Source organism: Ictalurus punctatus, chromosome 28, assembly GCF_001660625.3.
Source record: "Ictalurus punctatus breed USDA103 chromosome 28, Coco_2.0, whole genome shotgun sequence".
In the NCBI taxonomy this organism is placed as follows: domain Eukaryota; kingdom Metazoa; phylum Chordata; class Actinopteri; order Siluriformes; family Ictaluridae; genus Ictalurus; species Ictalurus punctatus.
The window spans coordinates 15,139,685-15,161,371 of NC_030443.2; the positions used below are offsets into that span (position 1 = coordinate 15,139,685).

The window sequence follows — 21,687 nt, forward strand, 5'->3', positions numbered from 1 at the left end:
TGCATTCATTTCATAAACGCTTTATACTGTTTTGTCTCATGAAAGACTTTTTTTTTTGTAAATCCCTACACAATATTACCCATTTCTGGTAGCTAGAAAGAGATTTGATATAAATGCAATGTATACAATGGGATATATAATATATAAATATGGCATTTTAACATTTTGTTGTACAATCGTCTTTAAAATTACCATCTCAATGCTCTCGATTTGAATTTGGAAAAAAAAAGAAAAAAAGAGGAAATTATTCAATTTTTTTTGCTGTTGTTTTTTTTTTTTTTTTGCTTGCATTAATAAAAATAATTCTCTGCAAAGTCTACACTATAAACAAGAGTTTAGATTTCATTGTCAAATATTAGCTGGCGAGTTTATCTACAACAGGGTTGCGAGGGAGAAAGTGCCGTTATTAAACCAAGTTTGTTGCGTTCTCTCTTGAGGGTTCAGCTTTAAGTACAAATTGAGAGAGATATCATCAGAACAATAGATTACAAAGATGTTAAAAAAAAAAAAGAAGAAGCAGGTTAAGCTGGGCTTCTCTTACTGGTCCATTAGCCTCTGGGCTGATTACACTGTGGGCAGTTTGGAGTGCGATGGAGAGAGTCTCTTGCATATTGGTTTAGGCCATAGTGGAAATGAGTGTGTGATGTTCCGTGAATCTTCAGGGCTTGTAGGGAAATGGGAAATGTTGCTGTAACAGAACCTTAGACTACGTTCACATTGACACACACTGGCACAAATCGGATTTTTTATTTTTTTGCCTCAATCGGACTGTGGACTGTGTGGATCTTTTCAAATCAGACGTGGAGCCTCTTTCATATGTAGTCCTAGATTGGATATGTAGTATCTGATAAGTGGCCATTTGACATAATTGAATTCTTGTGACTTTTTCCCAACGCTCTTTACTGCGCACATTTTGATATTTAGGGAACTGATTCAGGAAAAACTTGAAGGAACTTTGAAAACTGAGCGGTGTTCAAAACAATTGAATATATGGGTGACTTACAACTACGAATGTGAACCGTCTAGCAAGACAGAACCTGGTCAAAAAAAATCCGAATTCTGAAAAGAGGTTTGTAATGTGAACGTAGCCTTAGGGTTTGAATCGGGTCTACCAGTCGATCCATACATTTCCGTAGATCACGTTTGCGTAGGGATGTGGGCAAGTGATAAGACAGCTGATGGCAAGCAGAGGCCTTCTGAGATGTTGTTAGCGTCCATCCTAGTGTTATTACTCAGTAATTAATCCAGCTGGCCCACTTTGCTTGGGTCTTACATGGAGGAAAACGGCAGGGGAAGGAAAAAAAAAACATTTTTAAAGTATGGCTGCCATTTGAAGCTCAATTTTCTATCCAAAAAGTGCAAGATTCAAAACCCATTGCTCCAGGCCCCATCAGTGGCTGAGAGTTAAAGGGTAGTGATTGTACTATGCTTATTTCTGAGATGGTTGCATGCTTCCACCAAAAAAAAAAACGATGACTGGCCTCTATGGATAGCACAAGCTGCCTTCGTTGGTTCGAAGTCAAAAAGCCCAGAAATCCAGAAATCCGGCCCGTAAAGAAAGGCAGTGCTAGAGCAAAGAGTTTCCCCTTCAATCCCGACCCCGAATGGTGGCTACATTTCAGAACGATGGTCCCAAGCACCATTTCAGAGGCGTGCAGCTGCTTCCAGCCGTGCTGGCCTCACTCCACTAGTCCTATAAGATGTTGAGGATGGCGTTGTACATCTGTGTGAGGATGACTAAGTGCACAGGGAGGCAGGAGCGGCGGTCTTGGGTGGCCGGGCTGCAGGTTAACCAGGACAGGGCGTTGTACTGCTCCAGCACAAACCTGCAAAACAGGTGTTCGTTAACCCATATGTTCTGGTTCAGTTTTACAGAGACTAAAATGACATTTAATCATATAGGCTCAATTTTGTACTGTATGAATATGAAACATAACTATAAAATCACAATTAGATATTCAAAGAGGGTCTGTATGACATTGTAGTATGTATTCAGAGTTTTCATTCTAACCATCATCTCATTATCACCGTATCAGCAAAGAACAAAACTATTTATTTCTGCAGGTGCATTGTCTATCCAGCCATCCATCCATCTTCTGTACCGTGTATTCTACATCGGGTCACAGGTGGGGCCTGAAGCCTATCCCTGGGAACTCGGGGCACTAGGTGGGAGACACCCTGGATGGGGTGCCAGCTCATCGCAGGGCACAATCACACACACATTCACACCCTGTAGACAATTTGGAAATGCTAATCAGCCTACAACACATGTCTTTGGACTGAGGGAGGAAACCAGAGTACCTGGAGGGAATCCCCACAGCACGGGGAGAATATGCAAACTCTGCACGCACAGAGGTGGGAATCGAACCCCCAAGCCAAACGTGCTAACCACTAAGCAAAGGACCCCCCACCATATTGTCTATTTGTCTAAATAATTTTTGGCTTAAAGGCAAGTGGTTGTGTTTAAATGTGGTGGTCTATACACCAGATGTTTCTACTCAAGAAAAACCTTGAAGGCGTGAACTACACGCATGTGATTTGCATAATCAAAAGGGAGCTCTCAGAAGATCAACTTAAGAATGTGCGTAACCCGACTCTGAATACACGTAACGTTCCCTACATAAATACTGACATAAAATAAAGTCACAGACGCTACAAAGAGGATGTACAGACGACACATAGAGGTGTTACAAAAGTCAAATCTGATCTAATTCGCTGTCACGTGACCACTATCTCTAACTTGCACTTACATCTGCCATCTGCTGGATTCCTACTGCATTATAAAAATCAAAGTGTTGATTAATGAATTGATAGGTTAATGGGACATCCATTATTAACAAGTGAACAGAACAAAACACAATCCAGAACAAGGACAGACTGATGTGTGATGTGTTTTCATTTCCTGCTGACCTGAGCACATCTGAAGTGGTTTTGGAGTCCAGTGGATGGGGGTTCCTCTGGGACGTCTTGCTGGAGACAAGCTCGTCTGTCTGAGCTATGGAGATGTGATGGTGCAGAGAGGCCTTCACAAATAAACACAAATGGATCACATTCTGAGCATCTTTATCTTAATTCACATTAAAAACACAATATTTTACTCTAGATTCTGGCACCTGTGTCTTCTGTGTGTGTATAAATTCTTTTGAATTTTAGTTACTACTTGGTTAATAAGGGTGTTTGGAGGACGTTCACTCGATTCCTACCTTGAGAAAGAGCGGGCATTGGTTCTGCGCTTGAGGACAGGAAGCCCAGAACCAATGAGGCAGTCCTTCTGCCTGAGCGGTGGAGACGTAATAGCCTAAAGCCAGGGGCTGCTGCTTCAGCTCTTCAGGAGCCTCACGAGACAACAACCGCTCACCCTGACTCTGTAAACAAGACATCGCACGCACACACACTATTTACCACACTACACACACAAACAGCAGGTACATATAAATGGTTGGGCAAAATTTTAGTACTGTATGAGGAGCCTGCTTCATTTTGAAGGCATGTGACTTTTTGACCACTAGGGGCACTGTAGAGCTTCAAAAAGAGAGACAAAGAATACATTTTTACAACAACAAAAAAAAGATGCTTCTCTCTGGAATGTGTCTGGTGAAAATGTCATTAGACAGTAACAATAGAGCAAAGAAAAGGAAAGACAGTTATCAAATGAATAGAACATGAACAGATAACTAGTTCATATTGGTGAAAGTTAAAGTTATAAAGAAGGGATTTTTTTTTCTTAACTGGTAAGTCTGTGAAAAATTTAGCATGCCAGTAAAACAAGGGGGTGTGGCTAAACACAAAACATTATTCTCCATATAACAAGCTGGGTAATTAAAGCAGTGTTTTAAAAAAAAATAAAGTGTTTTAAATCTTTTTTAAATCTACATCAGATCTCTTTAAGGATTCATCCAACACATTTATGACACACTTCATTACTTCATTACAAGTCAGAGATTATATAGAGGTGATACAGACAAAGTATACATAAGCATGTAGGCATGTTAATCTATAGAGCTATACTTAATACATGGCAGGAGTGTTGTAACAGGAAAATAATCAACCATCAAGTAGTGTGATACTGTTATTTTCCTTTACCAGCGCATGCTGAAATGTTTGATCCATCTTACAGCACAGCAATTTGCCATCACTAACAAAATATTACTTATTAAAGAGTAACAGTTCATACTTTTTAAAATCCACTCATAGTTACATTTACACTACAAAGAGCAAAGAAATCTGTCTTGAAGATTCCCGTGTGTCTGAAAACTTACTGACTGTTACAAAGGCACTGGAGACTTCGCCTATGAATGTTAAATAAAACATCTCCCTGTGTATTAGCTGTTACTATGAAAACCGATAATGTATTGGAATGAGTGATAATGCAAACCTGCGATTCGTATTACAGCTGGAACTACTGTCAGAGCCGCTGTTATGGAAAACTAATCAACACCTATTGACCAGTCAGATTCAAGGATTCAACAGCACTGTGGTATAAATTAGGCTTGAAGTGTTAAGAGGTGTTGCGTGGAAATAGATGCTAACCCGAGTGTGAGGGAAGTGGGAGCCCACCCCCAGACCAGAGGGGGAGCCAGGGGAAGGCACAGGCGAGGTGTTAGGGGAAGCGTGAAGGTTTCCGGTGATCAGCATCATATCATGCTCAATATCTTTCTCCAGGTCGTCCGTGAACGGCAAGCCAAATATATCATCTAGAAGGGTTAGAGGGGAAAAGAAGGGTTGTGAGTCATCCTGTAGGTGGACAGTTCCTTCTGCAGGTAGCATTACAGAGTGCAGGTTTTATAGTTAAATCTGTCCGATGGTAACACATATTATTTGCAGGGAGATAATAAATAGCATGGTAGGTAGATATTTATTGATTTGAATGGTTTTACATAAAAGGTTTTTTATGTACCTGGGTTGTCCTCAGTAGGGTAGGAACTCGGGGCCACTTGCGTGGTGGAGGAAGTGGGAAAGACCAGGATGTGGGTGCAGGAAGCATCCTGTGGGGTGTTGAGCTGAGACGTCTGCAGGTTGAGAGCTGTGCTGCGGCCAAACACTGAACCCATAGTCACAGCATCTGCAAACACACGAGAATTCAGAAGAGAACTGTCGAGGACAGGAGTATCGCGTCACTGGATGGAGAATCACTAAACACTGCTTCAATAAAGAATATGGTGAGGTCTAATGCAGATGTCTTTTGCTTTAGAAAAAGGTACTGGATTTAAAGACTGGATATGTGTTTTGACGCAACAACAAAGCGAGCGGGTTTTATTTAAACAGATCGAGTTCCACTCAAGAAATACCTCATGGATACTAGAGTTCATTATGGACACCTTTACAGACGGTATTTTGTTTGCTGCTTACTATTCAAGAAAAACTCATTAAAAAAAGAAGAACAAAACATGGACAACTAGACTGAATCTCAAACTGAGAATCACTCAGTAGATCTCTTTAATATAAAACCAGTCACTGTGATTGTTTTTTTTAAGAAGTTCACAGGGCCTAGTGCCACACTATGTAAACGTTCTAGCTCCATCACTGATTGCCAGATAAATACGTGTAGAAAATGTACATTTAAAAATCAGCCTGTTCATCATGCAATCTCCAAGTGAAGCAGCTCTTACCTGGCATGACCACAAAGGACCCCTGGGGCTCCATGGAGACCAGGCAGGCACTGAGGATGGACGGGGAATCGGTGGCTGAAATGCCACACATGCGACATGCCTCACGCAGCTGCCTGCTAATCGAGTGTAGAGAGTGTTCTCCCAGCAACAGACTCCAGTCTGACGTGAGAGACAGAGATCAAGGTTAAGCACTAACAGTCTACTCGCAATTATTAGATAAACATTGACAGCACAATTAACTGTAATGCGATTTAGACCATGGAACGGACTTTCAGAAGCTGGGGGCCAAAATATTATAACGGTGAGTCTATTTTAAGAAACCATCACTAGTACCGGAGAACCTGAGCATGTAAGCTGGAGGGTAAGGATATTGTAGCTCTCTCTGTGAGAGGCAAAACAGTGCCATAACAGGAGCTTATATTTAGGCAACTAGTGTAACTGGAGAACAGGAAACAAGTACAAACATGCAAGTTAAGACTTTACAAAGAAACACAGAAACAACAGGGTATAAACAGACAAACTAATTAAGAGCTAACACAAAACAGGTGAACACAATGTGATAACAAACCACTGACAGGCCATGGAAGGAGACAGGATTAGAACAAGAACAAATTCACATGTCAAAACAAGACACAGGTCCGAGCATCATCAATAAAAGAGTTTAAGCTAAGACCAAGTGTCTGCTCAAGGTGGTAGAATAAATACGTGGAGACCAACAGCCAATACTTGAGGGATACCATCATTGTAACCGCAACAGTTATATACAAGACATGACCACTAGCTGAAACTTTGCTACAGAAGCACAGACCTTTTAGCTCGCCGTGACCTAATCGACCCAAGCGCCCGATCACAATCCTCCAAGGAATTGCTGTCATTTGGATGATACCAATGCACCACTCCCACAGTTTCTGCAGGCCTATTTTGCGTGGGGAAAACTTGGGACGACGAGACCTGCATGCCAAAAATCTTGGGTTAATTCTCTTAATTTACAATAACCATCATAATTAATGGAGCTTGCAGCAGGCCCTACCTGTTGGGGACATCAATGTTGATAATGCAGGTCTCTAGGAGCTCCCCCTGCTGATCAGTGCAAGAAACAAGGATCCAGCGCTGGTCATGGGACAGGCAGTACCCCACAAAGAGCACGTTGTAGCGTGTGGTAGCTTCCTCCCCTACTTCTGGTTGCTTAGTGCGCAGGGGGGCCAGGACAAACGGAGGAGAGTACACTTGCATAGAGCTGGGGTTCTGCCAAGGACAAAGCCCATTAGGTTTATTTACTTAAGCAGTAAAGTGATAAGAGGATACTTGGTGCTGTGCTAAACCACAAACATTTTTTGTACAGAAATATGAACATTTTTGTATGAAAACCCTGAAAATTGTCATTTGAAGCAGGTTTCTCAAGCTTAAGTGGTCTATGAGAGAGAACGGCAACGTTTTTACATTCAGCAGTTTTAGATTTACCTCCACACTCTTGAATAATGAGTCAATGGTGGCAGCCGGACCAAAGCCTGTGAGGGATTTGATGTGCGTCTGTGTAGGAAGCCGGCGTCTGCACTGCGAGTGGGCAGAGAAAGCCAGAGACCGCAGGTGCTGCAGGTACAGAGGACTCTCACCACTGGCCGGCTGTAACAGGTACTGACACGGCACCACCTAAAATCCAGCAAATTTGATGAATCATTTTCTAATTTTACTTCCATTTTTAGGCGAAAACCATTAAAAACAATTATTGTCAACCTAATTTTATCCAAACCATGCCTGCCCATGATAACAATATAGTGTATGTGGAATATCGAAGTATGTCGAGTAACCAATAATTGGCATATCCTTAAACTTAATATATGGATGATTTCCTGTATCCTGACCTGTAGAACCAGCGCTGGCTGTATGTTCTCTGGCAGCACGCTCAGCATATCTGTGTAGCAGCGCAGAAGCGCCAGCAACCACATACTGCGTGACTCCACCTCTTCTGCTTCCTCTTCCTCCCCTGACCCCACCCCTGAGCCTGAGCACAAAAAGGGGTCCACCAGGTACAGCACTATAGCTGGAGGGTAGGCGTGGCTATCCGCGGACTGTGCTGCCGTGGGAATGCCGATTCGCTCTCGCTCTGCTAAGCTATTAGGAAAAGATTCAGTGCCTCTGTTTATACATTGATACATTATTGATACTTTAATTCAAGCCAAAATCATCTTGCAATATACACCTTGGATAGACATAGTGAGAAGATCAGAGGTCACCTAGTAAGTTTTATTCATTATTTATTAAATGCAATGGAGAAATACAGTATGTATGCTCACCTCTCGGCGCTCTCTGTCGGATGGCTCTGCTGGATTGGCGTTGTGTTAGGGACACTTTGTAAGGTATCTGCACCTTCTGTGCTGGCCTGGCCTGTGCTAGTACTCGTAGATGTGGGAGTGTTTCCTGATCCAGGGACTCCTGCTGCTGCTGCTGTTGCTGATGTTTCTCCTTCGGGGGCCCCGGAGCCGGGGTTCAGCTGAGTGGAAGGGGCAGGAGCTGAGCTAGGTTGAGGCTTCGGGGGCAGGAGAAGACTGCTGTCTAATGACAGAGCTGAAAGCTGTGGGGCTGGAAAATGAACAGTAAGTTGAAAACATCATGTAGATTAAGATAAGGTTAGACAGTTTTAGATGTACTACCACTGCTGGCTTTCTTGAACAAGCTAAAGATCAACTGCTATTTAGGGATAATTACAATTTGGTCACTTGCCAAGTCCTGCCCACTAGCCAGCTGTCCCCTATCATATAACACCTACCAACTGGAGAGGGTAAAGACTAACAGGTGCTTCCTCTGAAACACATGAAGCCAGCCAACCACAACTTTTAGAACTGCTGCTTATGCTGTGTCACAGGGCAGCATGACACACTTAGAGGGCTATCTGGGGAGAGAGTATGCCATCCCTCAAAACCCAGAGAACATGGCCAATTTTGCTCCCTTGACTCACTCCCAAAGTTCGTTGTTGCATTGTCTGCATCTGAACTAGCAATCTCTTGACCACAGGGCGACTGTTTTCTGTTGCGCCCCAATAGTCATTTTTAGATATCTTGTAGTAGCAAGTCAAAGCCACTGGCCACTGGACATTACTAGGCATTACTACTTTAAACTAAATTCACCATGGGCACTTAGTTACAGTATGGCTCACTTGGCAATTCAAATAATGACAAAATATGATGATTTGATACTAAACACTGCATTTGACAGTTTTGCTATATCCCCATGGCTCCACTCTTGATGTAGCTCTAGAAACAAGCTGCTGAGATATACTTACCTAATTTCTGTTTGCAGGTTTGGGCGTAGAGCTTGAGTTTGCTTAGATGATCCTCTCGGTATTGACCTGCCCATGGCCCTGTCATCCACTCATCCACCTCTCGTCCATTCTCCTCCAGCTTTTCAGATTCCATTGCCCCTACTGGTACTATGCCATCCCTGGACATCCGGGCCAGCGGATGGTGCTTCCCCAACCGACATGACTGAAATACAAGCAGGAAAACATGGGGAAATGATGGGAAAGTATATTACTGCAAGAGATCGCATCATATGATTTGTCTGAGAAATACTTAAAGATACCATGTCTCTAATACCTCATAGACAGCACTGAGCTCCTGAAAAAACGTTCTGGCTCCAGTAAGCAGGATGTCATTATCGGGGCAGAGGACCAGGAACGCAACATCCCTCTGACCCCCATAGGGCTCCAGAAGCAACTTCTCCCAAAAGGGCAGAGCCAGAGGGGACAGGGCCAGGAAATCTCGGTCATACCCCAACAGCAGTGTAGGAATGGGGAGCGGCTCTGGAGATTCCTCCGAACCTAGGGGTCCAAGCACATATTTACAAAAACTCGATTCAATTATAAGGAAGATTACTGGTCACTTTGGGAGGGATGATGAAAGTCTATGTGAAACAACAGGTCATCAAGTACTTTTCATAGTTTTATGCATACCATTCTTTTTTCCACATACAGACGATCCATCATGGAAAACACACCAGACTCACCGTAGGAACCTCGTCCAGCCATTTTGTGGAACTGTTGCCATGTGAGTGGGCCCTGCACGTGCTGTATGTTTTCCCAGGTCCGGCCAGTGCGCTTCTTCTGAATGGCATCTTGCAGGAAGGGCTGCAGAGATAGCAGCATGCGTACTACGTCCTGAGAGGACAGCATGCTGATATCCAACACTGTGGCACCAAAAGGAAAAAAAAAGCTGCATCACAGAATCACAATGACAATATTTTATACATAGTACAGGAACAGGAAGCTACTTGGGATTCAGCCTCAGTGCGACTTAAGACAAGATAATTCACAAAGACATGCATATTAAAAAAAATGTCAAATGAAGCTAAATAGTAGTGACAAGAAAACACCGCTGTGAGTAAATAACTCAAAACAAATCTAAATTTTCTGTCATTTATGCGATAAAAAAATGCAAAGTGCAGAACTCCTGCTAATGCATAGGCCAGTGTCAAAGCTCAGTTTTGATGTTTTGCATGTGACTACCGAATTCAAGAGAAGTTCATAAGAGAATCATGGTGCATCTATGAATGGGTATTTTACATTCATTCATTCATTCATTCAGCTTCAGTAACTGCTATATCCTGGTTGTAGTGGATCTAGAAGTTATCCTGGGAACACTTGTTGTGAGAGGAAATACACTCCAGTTGAGATGAAACAGATATTTTTCCTGTCTCTATTGGTTAACACTAAGCCAGCAATGTCGACTGCAGTACGTTGGTGAGACTGAGTATTTACCATTCGTGTGAGGCCAGGAGTGTAGGGCACTGCTCCTCACTAAAGCCTGCTCCACCTTCCCACCAGCTGCATTGTCCACATACTGCAGCCCCTGCACCAGAGCGTTGTAACACTCCACACATGCATCACTACCGTCCGCCCACAGCCGATCGGCTACCCAGCTCTGCAACAGTGCCCTCTGCCTGCTACGGCAAGAACAAGCAGCAGGACTATGTAGTGATGCCACAGACAAGATAGGCTGGGAACACTGCTCCTGTATCAGTTCTAACACCTCCATTGGCGTCTGCTCCTGGGCCCGCTTCCCACCAGTAGGCGTGTCCCTCCTGCCCAGTGCCAACCTCCTCTCAGCTGCCCGTCCCGCCTCTGAGCCGCGTCCAAAGATATCTAGCTCATCCTCAAGGAAGAGTCCGGCACCGTGCGCCAAACGTCGGTTAGCGATGGCACTGAAGCCACACATACACCGATACTGATCCTCACGGGTGGAGTCAGGGATATAAATACCCACATCAGCACCCTTCACGTTCATATTGCAAGCACAGATGCAACAGCTGTCAAAGCTGCGGTCCTTGAATACATCCAGGACAGAATCAGAGAGGAGCAGGATGACGTAGAGGCTGTGCGCTTCGGGCAAAACCGGCCCTGACGCCAGTGGCTCCACCGAGCTTAGGGGTAGGCCGGTGGACGGTGTGGAAATGGGCGAGCTCAGCTCTGTACCGTCCTGCTTGATCGAGCCCTGCCCACTGGCAGTGCCTACACCACGTGGGGTGCGCGGGGTTCTCGGGGTAGGGACGGAGAAACGGGGTGTCGCTGGTGAAGGCAAGACTCCACCTGCTGTGCCAACAGAGGCGGTACCAGTACTCATCTGGGCATAGTCTTGGTCCTGCAGAGCGCCGATGCTTGGAACATTACTGTAGAGGAAGGCAAGAGAAAAGAGAGATGTTATGACAGACCTGATGCACCCTGGACAGATGTGATGATGGTGTAGATATTTGCCATCAAAATGTTTATGCGGTTCAGCAAACTTACACATAGCCATCTCGTACAAAAGGAGCCTGGCTCGGGAGGCAGTAGGGCTCCATCTTGGGAAGCATGGACCATGAGGGTCTGTAGTAGCACTGCTCAGGGATCTTCAGTGGGGGAAGACACTGGCTGGGTAATGTCCGGAGGGGAGCAAACATGGAACAACCCATCTGTGGCTGGACGGAGAGAGGACATGGTGTAAAAAGAGGTAAGTAACATAAATAACAGTCTTGATAGTCCGACAGTGACTTTGAAAAAATCAATGACTATTAATAACATCTTCTAAGGTCTGTTTATTTATTATATGGGTTTATGGCACAGGGCTGATGAATTCTCAATTCTGATTGGTCAGAAGGTGTTCCTTAATTTTCACAGTAGTTCAGCTGCAAGGCAAATCACAAGTATATAGTAATGTGCTTGTTCTAATATGTTATCATTTCTGTAGTAACAACTGAGTCACAAAGACTTGTATGGCAGACAACCACATAATCATATAACTTAATTAAAAAACGTGTTGTTATTTAACAACAACAACGTTTTCGGTAAGGAGATGTTTATTTAACATTTATGGAAGGAGTCACCAGTGTCAGTGTGATATTAATGGAATAAAACTTTTTCAGAAATAATCCCATCAAGTCCCATCATGCTTTGTTCCTTACACGTAATTCCTAGGATGCACGGTTCATTAAAAGACCGTAAAGGAGTGTATAAAGGTATGGTTTTTTTTTTAATCCGTCAAGGCTGTATACACACCCGTATGTCCTCTGCTTTGGGGCTTGTCATGCTCTCATCCATCTCAGACCTGTAGTCATTAAGCTGATTGTTTGTGTGTGTGTTGAGGGGATGCTCGTGTCCTGCCGAGGGTGCTGGGGTTTCTTGGCTGGGGGTGTCTCGGTAGGTTGTGATTGGAGAGAACGCTGGGTGCTGCTCCAGAGATGGAGGAGTGGGGAACATCCGCTGAAGCTCTGCTACTGCTGAGATGAGTAAGACAGAGCGTGAGAGAGTATAAGTCAAGAAAAAGAAAAAGAACTCTTCACAAGTCTGCACATGTCCACTCCTTATACTGTATTCTATACGGGCTTTTCAGAAATTTAGACTTAATTCCTAAAATAGTGGTTAAAGGAGTTATTGTGTCGTTTCCAAATTCAGGTTTTCATCGATAAATATTATAGATTTGATATCTATGTACGTATATATATATATATAAATTCGAAGGTAGTTACCGTAAACTACCATATATATGTGCACTCTGGTTTCAACCTCAGCTGGCTTGACTTCGGTCTGAAACGTGGTGTAAAATCAACACCTGTGTGCTGCGCTTGATGGAACTCACACTCACTTCTGAAAACTATTCAGAAGCATGCCGTGCGTTGTGCTGGCAGTGGCGTAACCAGAAATAAATTTCAGTGGGATGAGATATACAAAAATGATCAAATATTCAAAATAAAACAATCATGTAATATATAAAATAAAATAAAATAAAATAATAAATGTTTTCCTGATCCCTACAATTAAATTGGTCAGCGTGACATGGGATGTCCGGTAGAAGTCGGAGTGGCGATGACACGAATTTGTTATACAATCATTTAAGGCTATTTACTGTCAAACGATCTTTCCATATTAATAACGCTGCCGTTAATAACCTTTATGATAATTCCACTGAAAAACATTAAGATGTTAATAATAGGGGAAAGTTTACACCTTATATTATATTATAAATCCTATTCTACGTTTCTTTTGCAGTAAAGTCCAGCAGTCTACTTCACCGGCTCTTGCCTTCATTGCTCTGAGTGTACGGTTTAGTTGTCTGGCAAGTAGCTTTCAAACAGAAACAGGAAAAATGCATCAACCCAAATGGCTAATCCTGTTTTTTTTCCACACAGCAGCTGGTATCCAATAAAATGTCACGAAGCAAAGAAATGCATTCATGAAAAGAAAAACTTTTATCGTAGTCAATCCTGTATTGGGATATGTCAATATGTATTGTGGCTTTAGTCTTATCATATCATGCCTATACGGTACAACAACACCAACACAAAAAAAAAAGATCTCCAAACATGACATACTTGAGGGATATGGCACTGCTACTCTCCCATCAATCCCCAGGGGGCGCTCTTCAGCTCCTGGCACCACAGTCTTGGATGGCTGCTGATGATTAGGAAAAGTGGTCTGAAAAGAAGATAAATTGGGACAGGTTTAACAATCTTCCAGCCTTTCTATAAATCACATATGGGGCATTGTAAAATATTTATTTGATCAGACTTCAACTCCAAAAACAAAGCTACAAAACAGCACTTACAGTGAAATGTAGTAGTAGCTTGAAGAGGATTATTAAAAAGAAATAACAGCATAAATCATACCTCATTTAAACTGTGTAGAATGTAACTGTAACCATAACAACCCAAACTGTCATGTCATGAGTAATTGTTAAGTCTGTGTCTAGTGTCAACATCTCCCGAACTTTCCGCCTACAGCTCCCATGATAATCAACTCATGACCTCATGATCACATGATTTCACAGTCAAGCTCCTAAACTACTTCGATATAGTTAACGCTAATAAATAGCTGATTTTGTTAGTGCCTATTTATTTTAGGGTCCTACAGTATTGATGCACTAAGCAGTCACTCACCCCCAGATCATCTTCCTCCTCCCCAAAGATGTTTTCCAAGTCAGATATGAGCACGATCAAATCTTTCTCCCTGGTCAGAGGCGGGTTGGCCTTTCCACCAGACTCGTCTTGAGCCAATTCCTCTGCTGGAACAAGACAGCATTCAATGAGAGTGTCTGCAGCTCGTGAATTATGCATGGATGATTCGCAGACTGCAGACTCACCAAATTTGGGAGCGGAGCTGAAAATGGACATGGCGTCTTTCCCTTCAGGGACTGCACTGTTGCCATTGACCTCCTCTCCCTTAGAAACACACACACACATTCAAGCTATCCAAACTTTGACGAATAAAAAATGCATACCTGGGTCAATACATTAGAAATGTCTAGTATGGCATAAAAATTGCACAGAATATAGTACAGTGTATATATAAAGTGCAACATACTGTATATAGTTTTAACCTTTTCCATCCTACATTAAAACCTGTCTGCTTTTCTTTGTCGTCTTTGGTGTTTTGCATCTTATTGTGACTTATGACAGTAAAATTAAGAATTTTATATATGACCAGATTCAGGAAAACCCCATGCTGTAAAGCCTGTGTTAAAATGTTTTAGGAGATAAGAGTATTTTAAAAAAGACCAAATTATTGGTTCTTATTTCATTTTGCTTTCATTAATGAATGTATCTCATTTCTTGTCACTAAATATGTCACCTACAAAGATTGTGAATTAATGTGATTTGCTGTATTTACTATACCATGTTGCAGGTGGTACAAATTTTTTAAAAATGACAAAATAATTTAAAAATGGTACACGCTGATGCTTGCTAGTTGTATAAAATAATCATAGGCGTCAATAATAAATGTAAACTTCAAATCTACCTAAAGTCTGTTCTACATAATAAACATTAAGATCTTCTCAATTAATACAAAGTAAAGACTTTTCGGTATAACATCATAAGTATGAAATCTTTTAACATTTTAGCGCTAGAGATGGAAACATGCTAGTCACGGATGTTTCAGCTCTGATCTGCCCCCTAGTGGACATAATTTTTAACAAAAGTATGTAAACAAATCTGCTAGCAATAGCTACTCACCAAATATAACACTGACTCACACTTAAATAAAACATCTTTGGACCTTTTTTGCGTGTACATATTTATTTTTCTATATACGTTTCTATTATTGTTCAACTAAAGGTCTACATCGTAATCCTTGTCTTACGCCACAAACACACCGCCTGACCTTTGATTTCCGACTGGGATCTCGGCTCTTCAGTCTTTTGGTTGTGGGGAAGCTGTACTCGATGTCCCCTTCCTTAAAGTCGTAGGGATCTTCGCCAGCTTCCCCAAGCCCTTCGACTCCCGGCTGCTGCAGGAATCCCAGAGTGCTCATGTGCTCCTGGAGCCGCTCTTCTGAGATCTTAAACCTCTTGTGCGTCTGTGCAAAAAAACTGGCGACAAAAACAAGGTCACTTATACCTGCAGATCTAAGTAAGCACTAAGAACTAAGTCATGTCTGTGTATATATATACATACCTCTTCAAGGCAGTTCCTTCACCCTCAGCTTTAATCTCCACCATATCATAGGGTAATTCTGGTGGCTTCAACTCAGCTTTGTCTACCCTGGGAGTCCTGTAACTCTTCCACCAGCCCCCATTGGCTTCTCTGGGTACTAGAGAGGCTGTATACAGAGCAGTGTCACTCATTTCCGGGGCTGTAGGCAGAGAAGTACCCTCTAGGCATTGGGAAACATCCATGGGCGCCTCCATAACCTCAGGGTCCTGCACCCTAGGGTGTGGGCTTAGTGTAGGTGGTAGTGGTGATACTGGAGAATGGAGGAGAGACTCAGGCCCTTTCCTGCCAGTGAACATGGGCTTAGGGTACTTGCAGCCAGGCAAGGTATCCAGAGAAGTGTCCAAGGCCGCGAGTACCAGTTGAGGTCCGGGAGGTGCGTCCTGCTCCGGGCATGGCTGCTGGTCTACAGAGAGGCGGTGGTGGAAGGGGGTTATGGCTGACCGTTTGGACACCTTGTCAGACTTGTCTGCTTTGTCGGCAGTCTTGCTTTTAGGTGTTGAAGGTGGGGGTAAAGAGGAGGATAAGGAAGAAGAGCTGGAAGAGGAAGAGGGATTGGTACTGGGCTGGGAATTGGCAGAGAAGCCGTTTGTTTGCTGCTGCTGCTTCGATTGCTGCCTCATCCTTCAAGAGGGAAAAAAAAAAAAAAGGAGTAAGCCAAACAGTCGTCATGGTGTACAAATCTTCACCGATATGCAATGGAGACATACTGTATGAAATCTATAGAGCAACTCATCTCTTTATTAACAGACTTGCAAAAAAAGATGGCCTTATTGGAAGGGTTGCACAAAAGATTTCCTGATGGCAACCCATAAAACAGCCATGATGCTTTGAGAGTGTTTCGTAGTCAGTTGTCCAGCGCTCTTGTGAAGACTAATAACATTAATAATTATGCGGAAGAATATTATAGCTGCAGACCTGGTTGGCTCTGCCAGGAGGTTAAAACTTGGCCATAGCTTTTTACACAAGATAATTACACCAATCAACACAAAAATGGTTGTGGGACACAATATATATCAAGTATCTTGCTGATCTCCTGAAACAGTACACCTCATTACGAGCACTTCACTCAGTTGTGCACTTCACTCAGTGGATCACTCACAGATCAGCTGGTGGAAGAGGCTTTTCTTCTGGACTCTGGAATAGTGTTCCACAGTGCACAAAATGCCATGCTTTAATCATTTAATCATCTATATCTAAAGCAGTGCTATTGTTATAACTATTAGAAATGTTCTACATTAAAGAATGTCCAAGATCCTCTACCAATGCCTTCAGCCTTGTTAGACAGAAGAAAAAGGAGGCTTGTTGCTCCTATTCACCAAATCTACGTTGTAGAGGTGCTGATGATTTTGAAACGAATGTTTTGCGGTATTTGATTAAAAATGTAAAAAAAAAAAAAAAAATCAGTCACCTGGCCACCTTCTATACTTCAATTTAGAGTAGCCGATCCAAGAAGAAACTCATCACCATGGGAATCTGAATCTGGTGGCAAGCCAAATTTAACAGCGTGATATGAAAGACCACAGAGAAGGTAAGGAAGAAGGCCCACCTGTTACAGCTGCATGGGGCTCTCTCCCCCGGGTCAGTGAAGTCCCACACTGCCACCTCGCTTGTTACTTCCTTCTTTGGCACCATGCCGTTCGACAGATTGCATCTGTGTCAAGGCAAGAAGAGAGAAACTCTTCACTCTGGTGTCGTGTATGTTTATGGGGCATTATATAAATCTATCATTAAAGCAAGACTTGTGAAAGATTACGTACAAACAGTAAATGAAACACATCCTTTCAGCCTTCACCGCTGTCAGCGTGTACTTGAAATTTGCCTTGTTTGCTAACCAGTAAGCAGGGATTTCTGTAATCCGGTCATATTTTATACCTTGTGTTAGGCTTAAAATCTTACACTGATTTTATAATGCTAGACAACATGATACGGCTCCATAACCCTAAGACTACCCAGACTTCGGCTGAATACCTGTGTCCATTTCCTGTCTTACAGTACCAGTAGAAGTCATCTATAGTCTGTGGGCTAACCAGTGATCCGTATAAATAGTCAAATACTGCTGAAAATGTACATGTTGATTTTATTTGGCACAAAATAAATCTTATTTGATGTTAAAATTTGTGTTCTGTTACCACATGCGCCCCAAAGTGTGCCTATATATGTATATATATATGTATATATATATATATATATATACACACACACACACACACATAGTACATACATAGTACATAGTAATCTTGAGAATCTAGAGAATGTCTATTTGTAAACAAAAACTCAAAGCACTCGAAGCCACGTCAGATGTCAGATTTGATCTCATGTGGATGACTTTCATTTACAAATAAAGGTAAATCAATTCAATTGAATCTGATTTTAAATTTGCATGTCAAAAACTGTGATATCGCCTCCTAAAGCTTACATCCTACGTACACTGCAAAAAAACCCAAAAAACAACTGTCAAGTAAAATCATTCTGATTAAAGCCCAATTTAGCTATTATAAAACTGTGGTAGGCCAAATCTAAAATTATTAAACCTATTTATAGAAGAAGAAGAAAATAGGTTCTAGAAATAAGTTTAATAAACTTACTTGGCTTACAGTAGTCTCATTATAGGAAAGCCTACATAAATGTGACGATATATTTGCAGTATATTTCTATTTCTATAATCGACTTTTAGGGTTACTTTGATGTGGCTGAGGTGAGAAAGAAAAAAAAGCCGACATGCTTGAGTAGACATACTTGCGCTGTAATTGGTTCATGTAGCATTCCTTCCATGCTTGATGGACCATCTGATTACTCAGCTTTTTCTCTGAATGCTTCGGGCTGTGAGTGGCTCCGCTCTCTTGACTGCTCACGCTCGAGACTGCGGTCTGAAAGCCGCTGTCACCTAGAAACGTACACAAACGCATAACATCGCATCTGACACGACATTCACAATTTATTTGGCTTGAGGCTTGACGGATGTTTGCTCTAGCTCCTCCCGCTACAGTAAATCAATTCAACAACGGTATCTGCAACAGTATCTTAATCGTATCAGTTTCATTCGTTGACCCTTAAGCGCTAAACATACTAACGCGACAAACGACAATAATCGAGATTCTCTAGCTTACAAAGTTTAAGCATGATCACACTTCATCCCTTTAAGGCTGGAACGAGATGATTATCAAATAATTAGCATTACAGAGGATTACAAATAATGGAAATGATTGTGTATGTACAGTATCTACTATAACACGCACTGGAGACTGTAGGGTTAATAATGGCTTCTAGTAAGTAATAATGTGGGCCAGTGGGTCGTTATTGGAGCCCTTAACAGGAAATGCACAATCAGCATGATTACATTCAGACTGCAGAGGTGAAAGGTAATGAGGCTGGGACAAGAGGAAATGCACTCGTTTAGTGCGGCGCTATGGGGGAATGCAAAGAGCTGATCGGTGTCTTCAGCCCACCTAATGATTAGTCCATCTGAACAGGAAAGCTCAAGCATGTTTACTAACTCAGTGTTATGAGTCCTTCGTTAAAACCAGACATGGGTGCGATCTGTAGGGGACAGGGCTTTCTCGTCCTGTGCTCCTAGACTCTGGAATGCACTCCCTGTTCATATTAGAGACCTAAAACCTAACCTAAAATCTCATCGTTAGCTTTTTCTTCGTGCTTTTAACCATTTTGTATTCAAGTCTGTTTTGTAATTTTTTTTACGTTTTGTGTTTTTATCTGCGTATTTTTTTATTTTCTTGGAACTTTCTTATTGTGTAAAGTGCCTTGAGAAGCTGCTTTAAAGGCGCTATATAAAAATAATGTTTATTATTATTATTAAAACCAAGACCACACCTATTCAGATCTTACAGAATGTTAACACTAGAGCTGGGCAATCTGTTTAAAAAAACAAAACAAAACAAAACAAAAAAACCCAAGGATGGGCAGCTGCTAAGGAATTACATTTGTGCCAAAAGTATGGAACATAACTTTTCAAGAAACAAACAAAATATACAATGAGAAAGAAGAAAAACCACTCTGAAAATGAAAACGGTGAACTCGGTGGCAAAAACATGGACAGCATTCTTTGTTTTTCATTCACGCTCGACAATTCTGGTACAAATCGTACATGTGGGCGGGGCTTAACAGCGCTTTACTCTCATTGGCTAGTGAGATTCGGATCGACAGCTCTCTGACCTGGAAGCAAAGACTTCAGTGGCACTAATGTTGGAGAGCGTTCTGGATGTGGTTCTCTATATAGTTATAGTGTTTGTACTCTGTAGTGGAAATGACTTACTTACATATTCAGTATATTCGTTCATAATTAATATTTGAGGTTTGGGTAGTCTCATACGACTGTTTTTTCGTGAAGAGCTCTCAGGAGCGGCACGGAGAGTCATCGTCATCGTCAACATCATCAACGTCATCCCCCTCCTCCTCCTTAGCCAGACACTCGAGCTGTTGATCCAAATCTCACTAGCCAATGAGAGTAAATCGCTGTTAAGCCCGCCCACACATGAGAGAACGCCATGACGGCATGGAAAACTCTGGCAGCGCATTCATAAACCAGGATTAGCGAAAAGGAAGCTTAGAAAACTGTTTACAAACAATGTTTTGTATTTGAAGACCATGTTCAATTTTTTTGAGTTCACTTTTTTTCAGTTTTAGAGTGTTTTTCTTCTTTCTCACTGTACATTTCTGTTCGTTCATGTTATGTTCAATTCTTTGGCCAATTTTAATTCCATTAGTTGCTGAAGTGTTTTATTCCTCATATATACCACATCCATTTGCTAACTTGTATTTAAAAAAAAAATAAATAAAATTTATTAAAGAATGACACTGTGCTTTATATCCATTTATAGTTATGTTTAACATTGTCGAACATACGTGTTAGCTCTTGTTATGTTCTAATATTATAATTTAGCAGCTATAAACATTCATTCCTTCACCAGCCTCTCTCTTTTTTCTCTCTCGAAGTTAACTGTCCCGAAGTCTTTGTGAAAGCCGTCTTAAACTTAAAGTTACAGCTTTATATCTAACCGTTATAAATTCCTGAGACTGGAGACTCTGTCCACAAATGTTAAATAAATGTCTCCTAACTGTACACTTTAATCAATCTCCATTTAGTTGTAGAAAATCTCGTCCAATCAGAATCAAGTGTTCAATATGCTGCTGAATGAGGCGATATAATATCGATATTGACATATACTGACAGATAATGCAAATAATGCAGAATTTTTCAAATAAATCATACATTCAATTAGGAAACAGCTGATTAGATATTAAAACTGTATACTTTCTTTTCATTGTTACATTTCTGGTAACTACATAAAAGTATTCAAGTTTTCATAGGGTTTTTTAAATACGATACATTATGCTGGTAGTTTGTTAGAAAATTCATAAATCCTGATACATATTGTGTATATAAGAACGGTCTGATGATAGTAAGACATTTAAATGTACGTTGATAAGATATTTTTATTATACTGCCCACTCCTATTTAACACATAAAAACACGTGTGATTTGTCTTGAGTTTTTATTTCAAACTGATGGTGTGTGTTACCGGAGCAGGGCTGCTCTGGGGACGTGGGAGGGGTGAGGGGAATGCCGCAGTTTGATGAGTCTCTAGTGCCACTTTGAGCTCCCTGGGCAGGAGGAGGCTGTTCCACAGGCAGATCAGCTTGGGCAATGAGCACGAAGGCTGCTGGGTAGATCATCCTCACACCACCTACAGCACAAGCAAACAGAAAGAGTTGTTTGAACAAACTGATCTAAGACATTCAAATCTTCAAATCAGATGTCATGTAGAGCAACATAGCAGCCTCTGTCAATGTTGTCAATGTAATGTCTTAATATTAGTTTAAGTAGAAGGCAACTGAAACAGAAGACATCGCTCCTTATCTCTCAAGAGGTCAAATGAAGCTGCGCCCACACAAGATTAAAAACCTGTCCTATGATAAATACTGTACAAGAACAGCTGCTTGCTTAGAATGAACAACTCAAGAACACTCGGGCTCTGATTTATTAAAGGTTTGCATAAGAACTTGAAAACACACAAAAATAACAGCGCAAGCTCATTTAGTAAAAAGCTTTACAGAAGACTGCTTCTTTCACATGAGAAAAATAGCATGTCTTGGCCATTTTGCG

The 21,687-nt window shown here is 41.7% G+C and overlaps 1 protein-coding gene across 4 annotated transcripts in view; it reads right to left on the bottom strand.

Moving 5' to 3' along the window:
- Nucleotides 1–264: 264 nt before the first annotated feature.
- Nucleotides 265–21,687, bottom strand: part of LOC108260070 (mediator complex subunit 13L) — a 103,700-nt gene continuing 82,277 nt past the window's right edge. For 2 of the 4 annotated variants that reach the window (XM_017460019.3, XM_017460018.3), the window contains exons 7-31: nucleotides 21,104–21,268; nucleotides 18,303–18,450; nucleotides 17,113–17,217; nucleotides 15,528–16,187; nucleotides 15,235–15,442; nucleotides 14,216–14,294; nucleotides 14,013–14,137; nucleotides 13,449–13,551; nucleotides 12,136–12,356; nucleotides 11,389–11,558; nucleotides 10,363–11,270; nucleotides 9,612–9,791; nucleotides 9,203–9,426; nucleotides 8,890–9,091; nucleotides 7,904–8,189; nucleotides 7,472–7,721; nucleotides 7,071–7,259; nucleotides 6,640–6,854; nucleotides 6,418–6,560; nucleotides 5,610–5,768; nucleotides 4,898–5,062; nucleotides 4,531–4,694; nucleotides 3,204–3,365; nucleotides 2,911–3,023; nucleotides 265–1,826 (exon numbers count right to left, since the gene is read on the bottom strand). In XM_017460019.3, coding sequence (XP_017315508.1) covers nucleotides 1,694–1,826; nucleotides 2,911–3,023; nucleotides 3,204–3,365; nucleotides 4,531–4,694; nucleotides 4,898–5,062; nucleotides 5,610–5,768; nucleotides 6,418–6,560; nucleotides 6,640–6,854; nucleotides 7,071–7,259; nucleotides 7,472–7,721; nucleotides 7,904–8,189; nucleotides 8,890–9,091; nucleotides 9,203–9,426; nucleotides 9,612–9,791; nucleotides 10,363–11,270; nucleotides 11,389–11,558; nucleotides 12,136–12,356; nucleotides 13,449–13,551; nucleotides 14,013–14,137; nucleotides 14,216–14,294; nucleotides 15,235–15,442; nucleotides 15,528–16,187; nucleotides 17,113–17,217; nucleotides 18,303–18,450; nucleotides 21,104–21,268 — 5,477 coding nt within the window. In that variant the 3' untranslated portion in view covers nucleotides 265–1,693. The remainder of the gene's footprint in view (nucleotides 1,827–2,910; nucleotides 3,024–3,203; nucleotides 3,366–4,530; nucleotides 4,695–4,897; nucleotides 5,063–5,609; nucleotides 5,769–6,417; nucleotides 6,561–6,639; nucleotides 6,855–7,070; nucleotides 7,260–7,471; nucleotides 7,722–7,903; nucleotides 8,190–8,889; nucleotides 9,092–9,202; nucleotides 9,427–9,611; nucleotides 9,792–10,362; nucleotides 11,271–11,388; nucleotides 11,559–12,135; nucleotides 12,357–13,448; nucleotides 13,552–14,012; nucleotides 14,138–14,215; nucleotides 14,295–15,234; nucleotides 15,443–15,527; nucleotides 16,188–17,112; nucleotides 17,218–18,302; nucleotides 18,451–21,103; nucleotides 21,269–21,687) is intronic. The other 2 variants (XM_017460021.3, XM_017460022.3) reach the window with 2 other exon arrangements.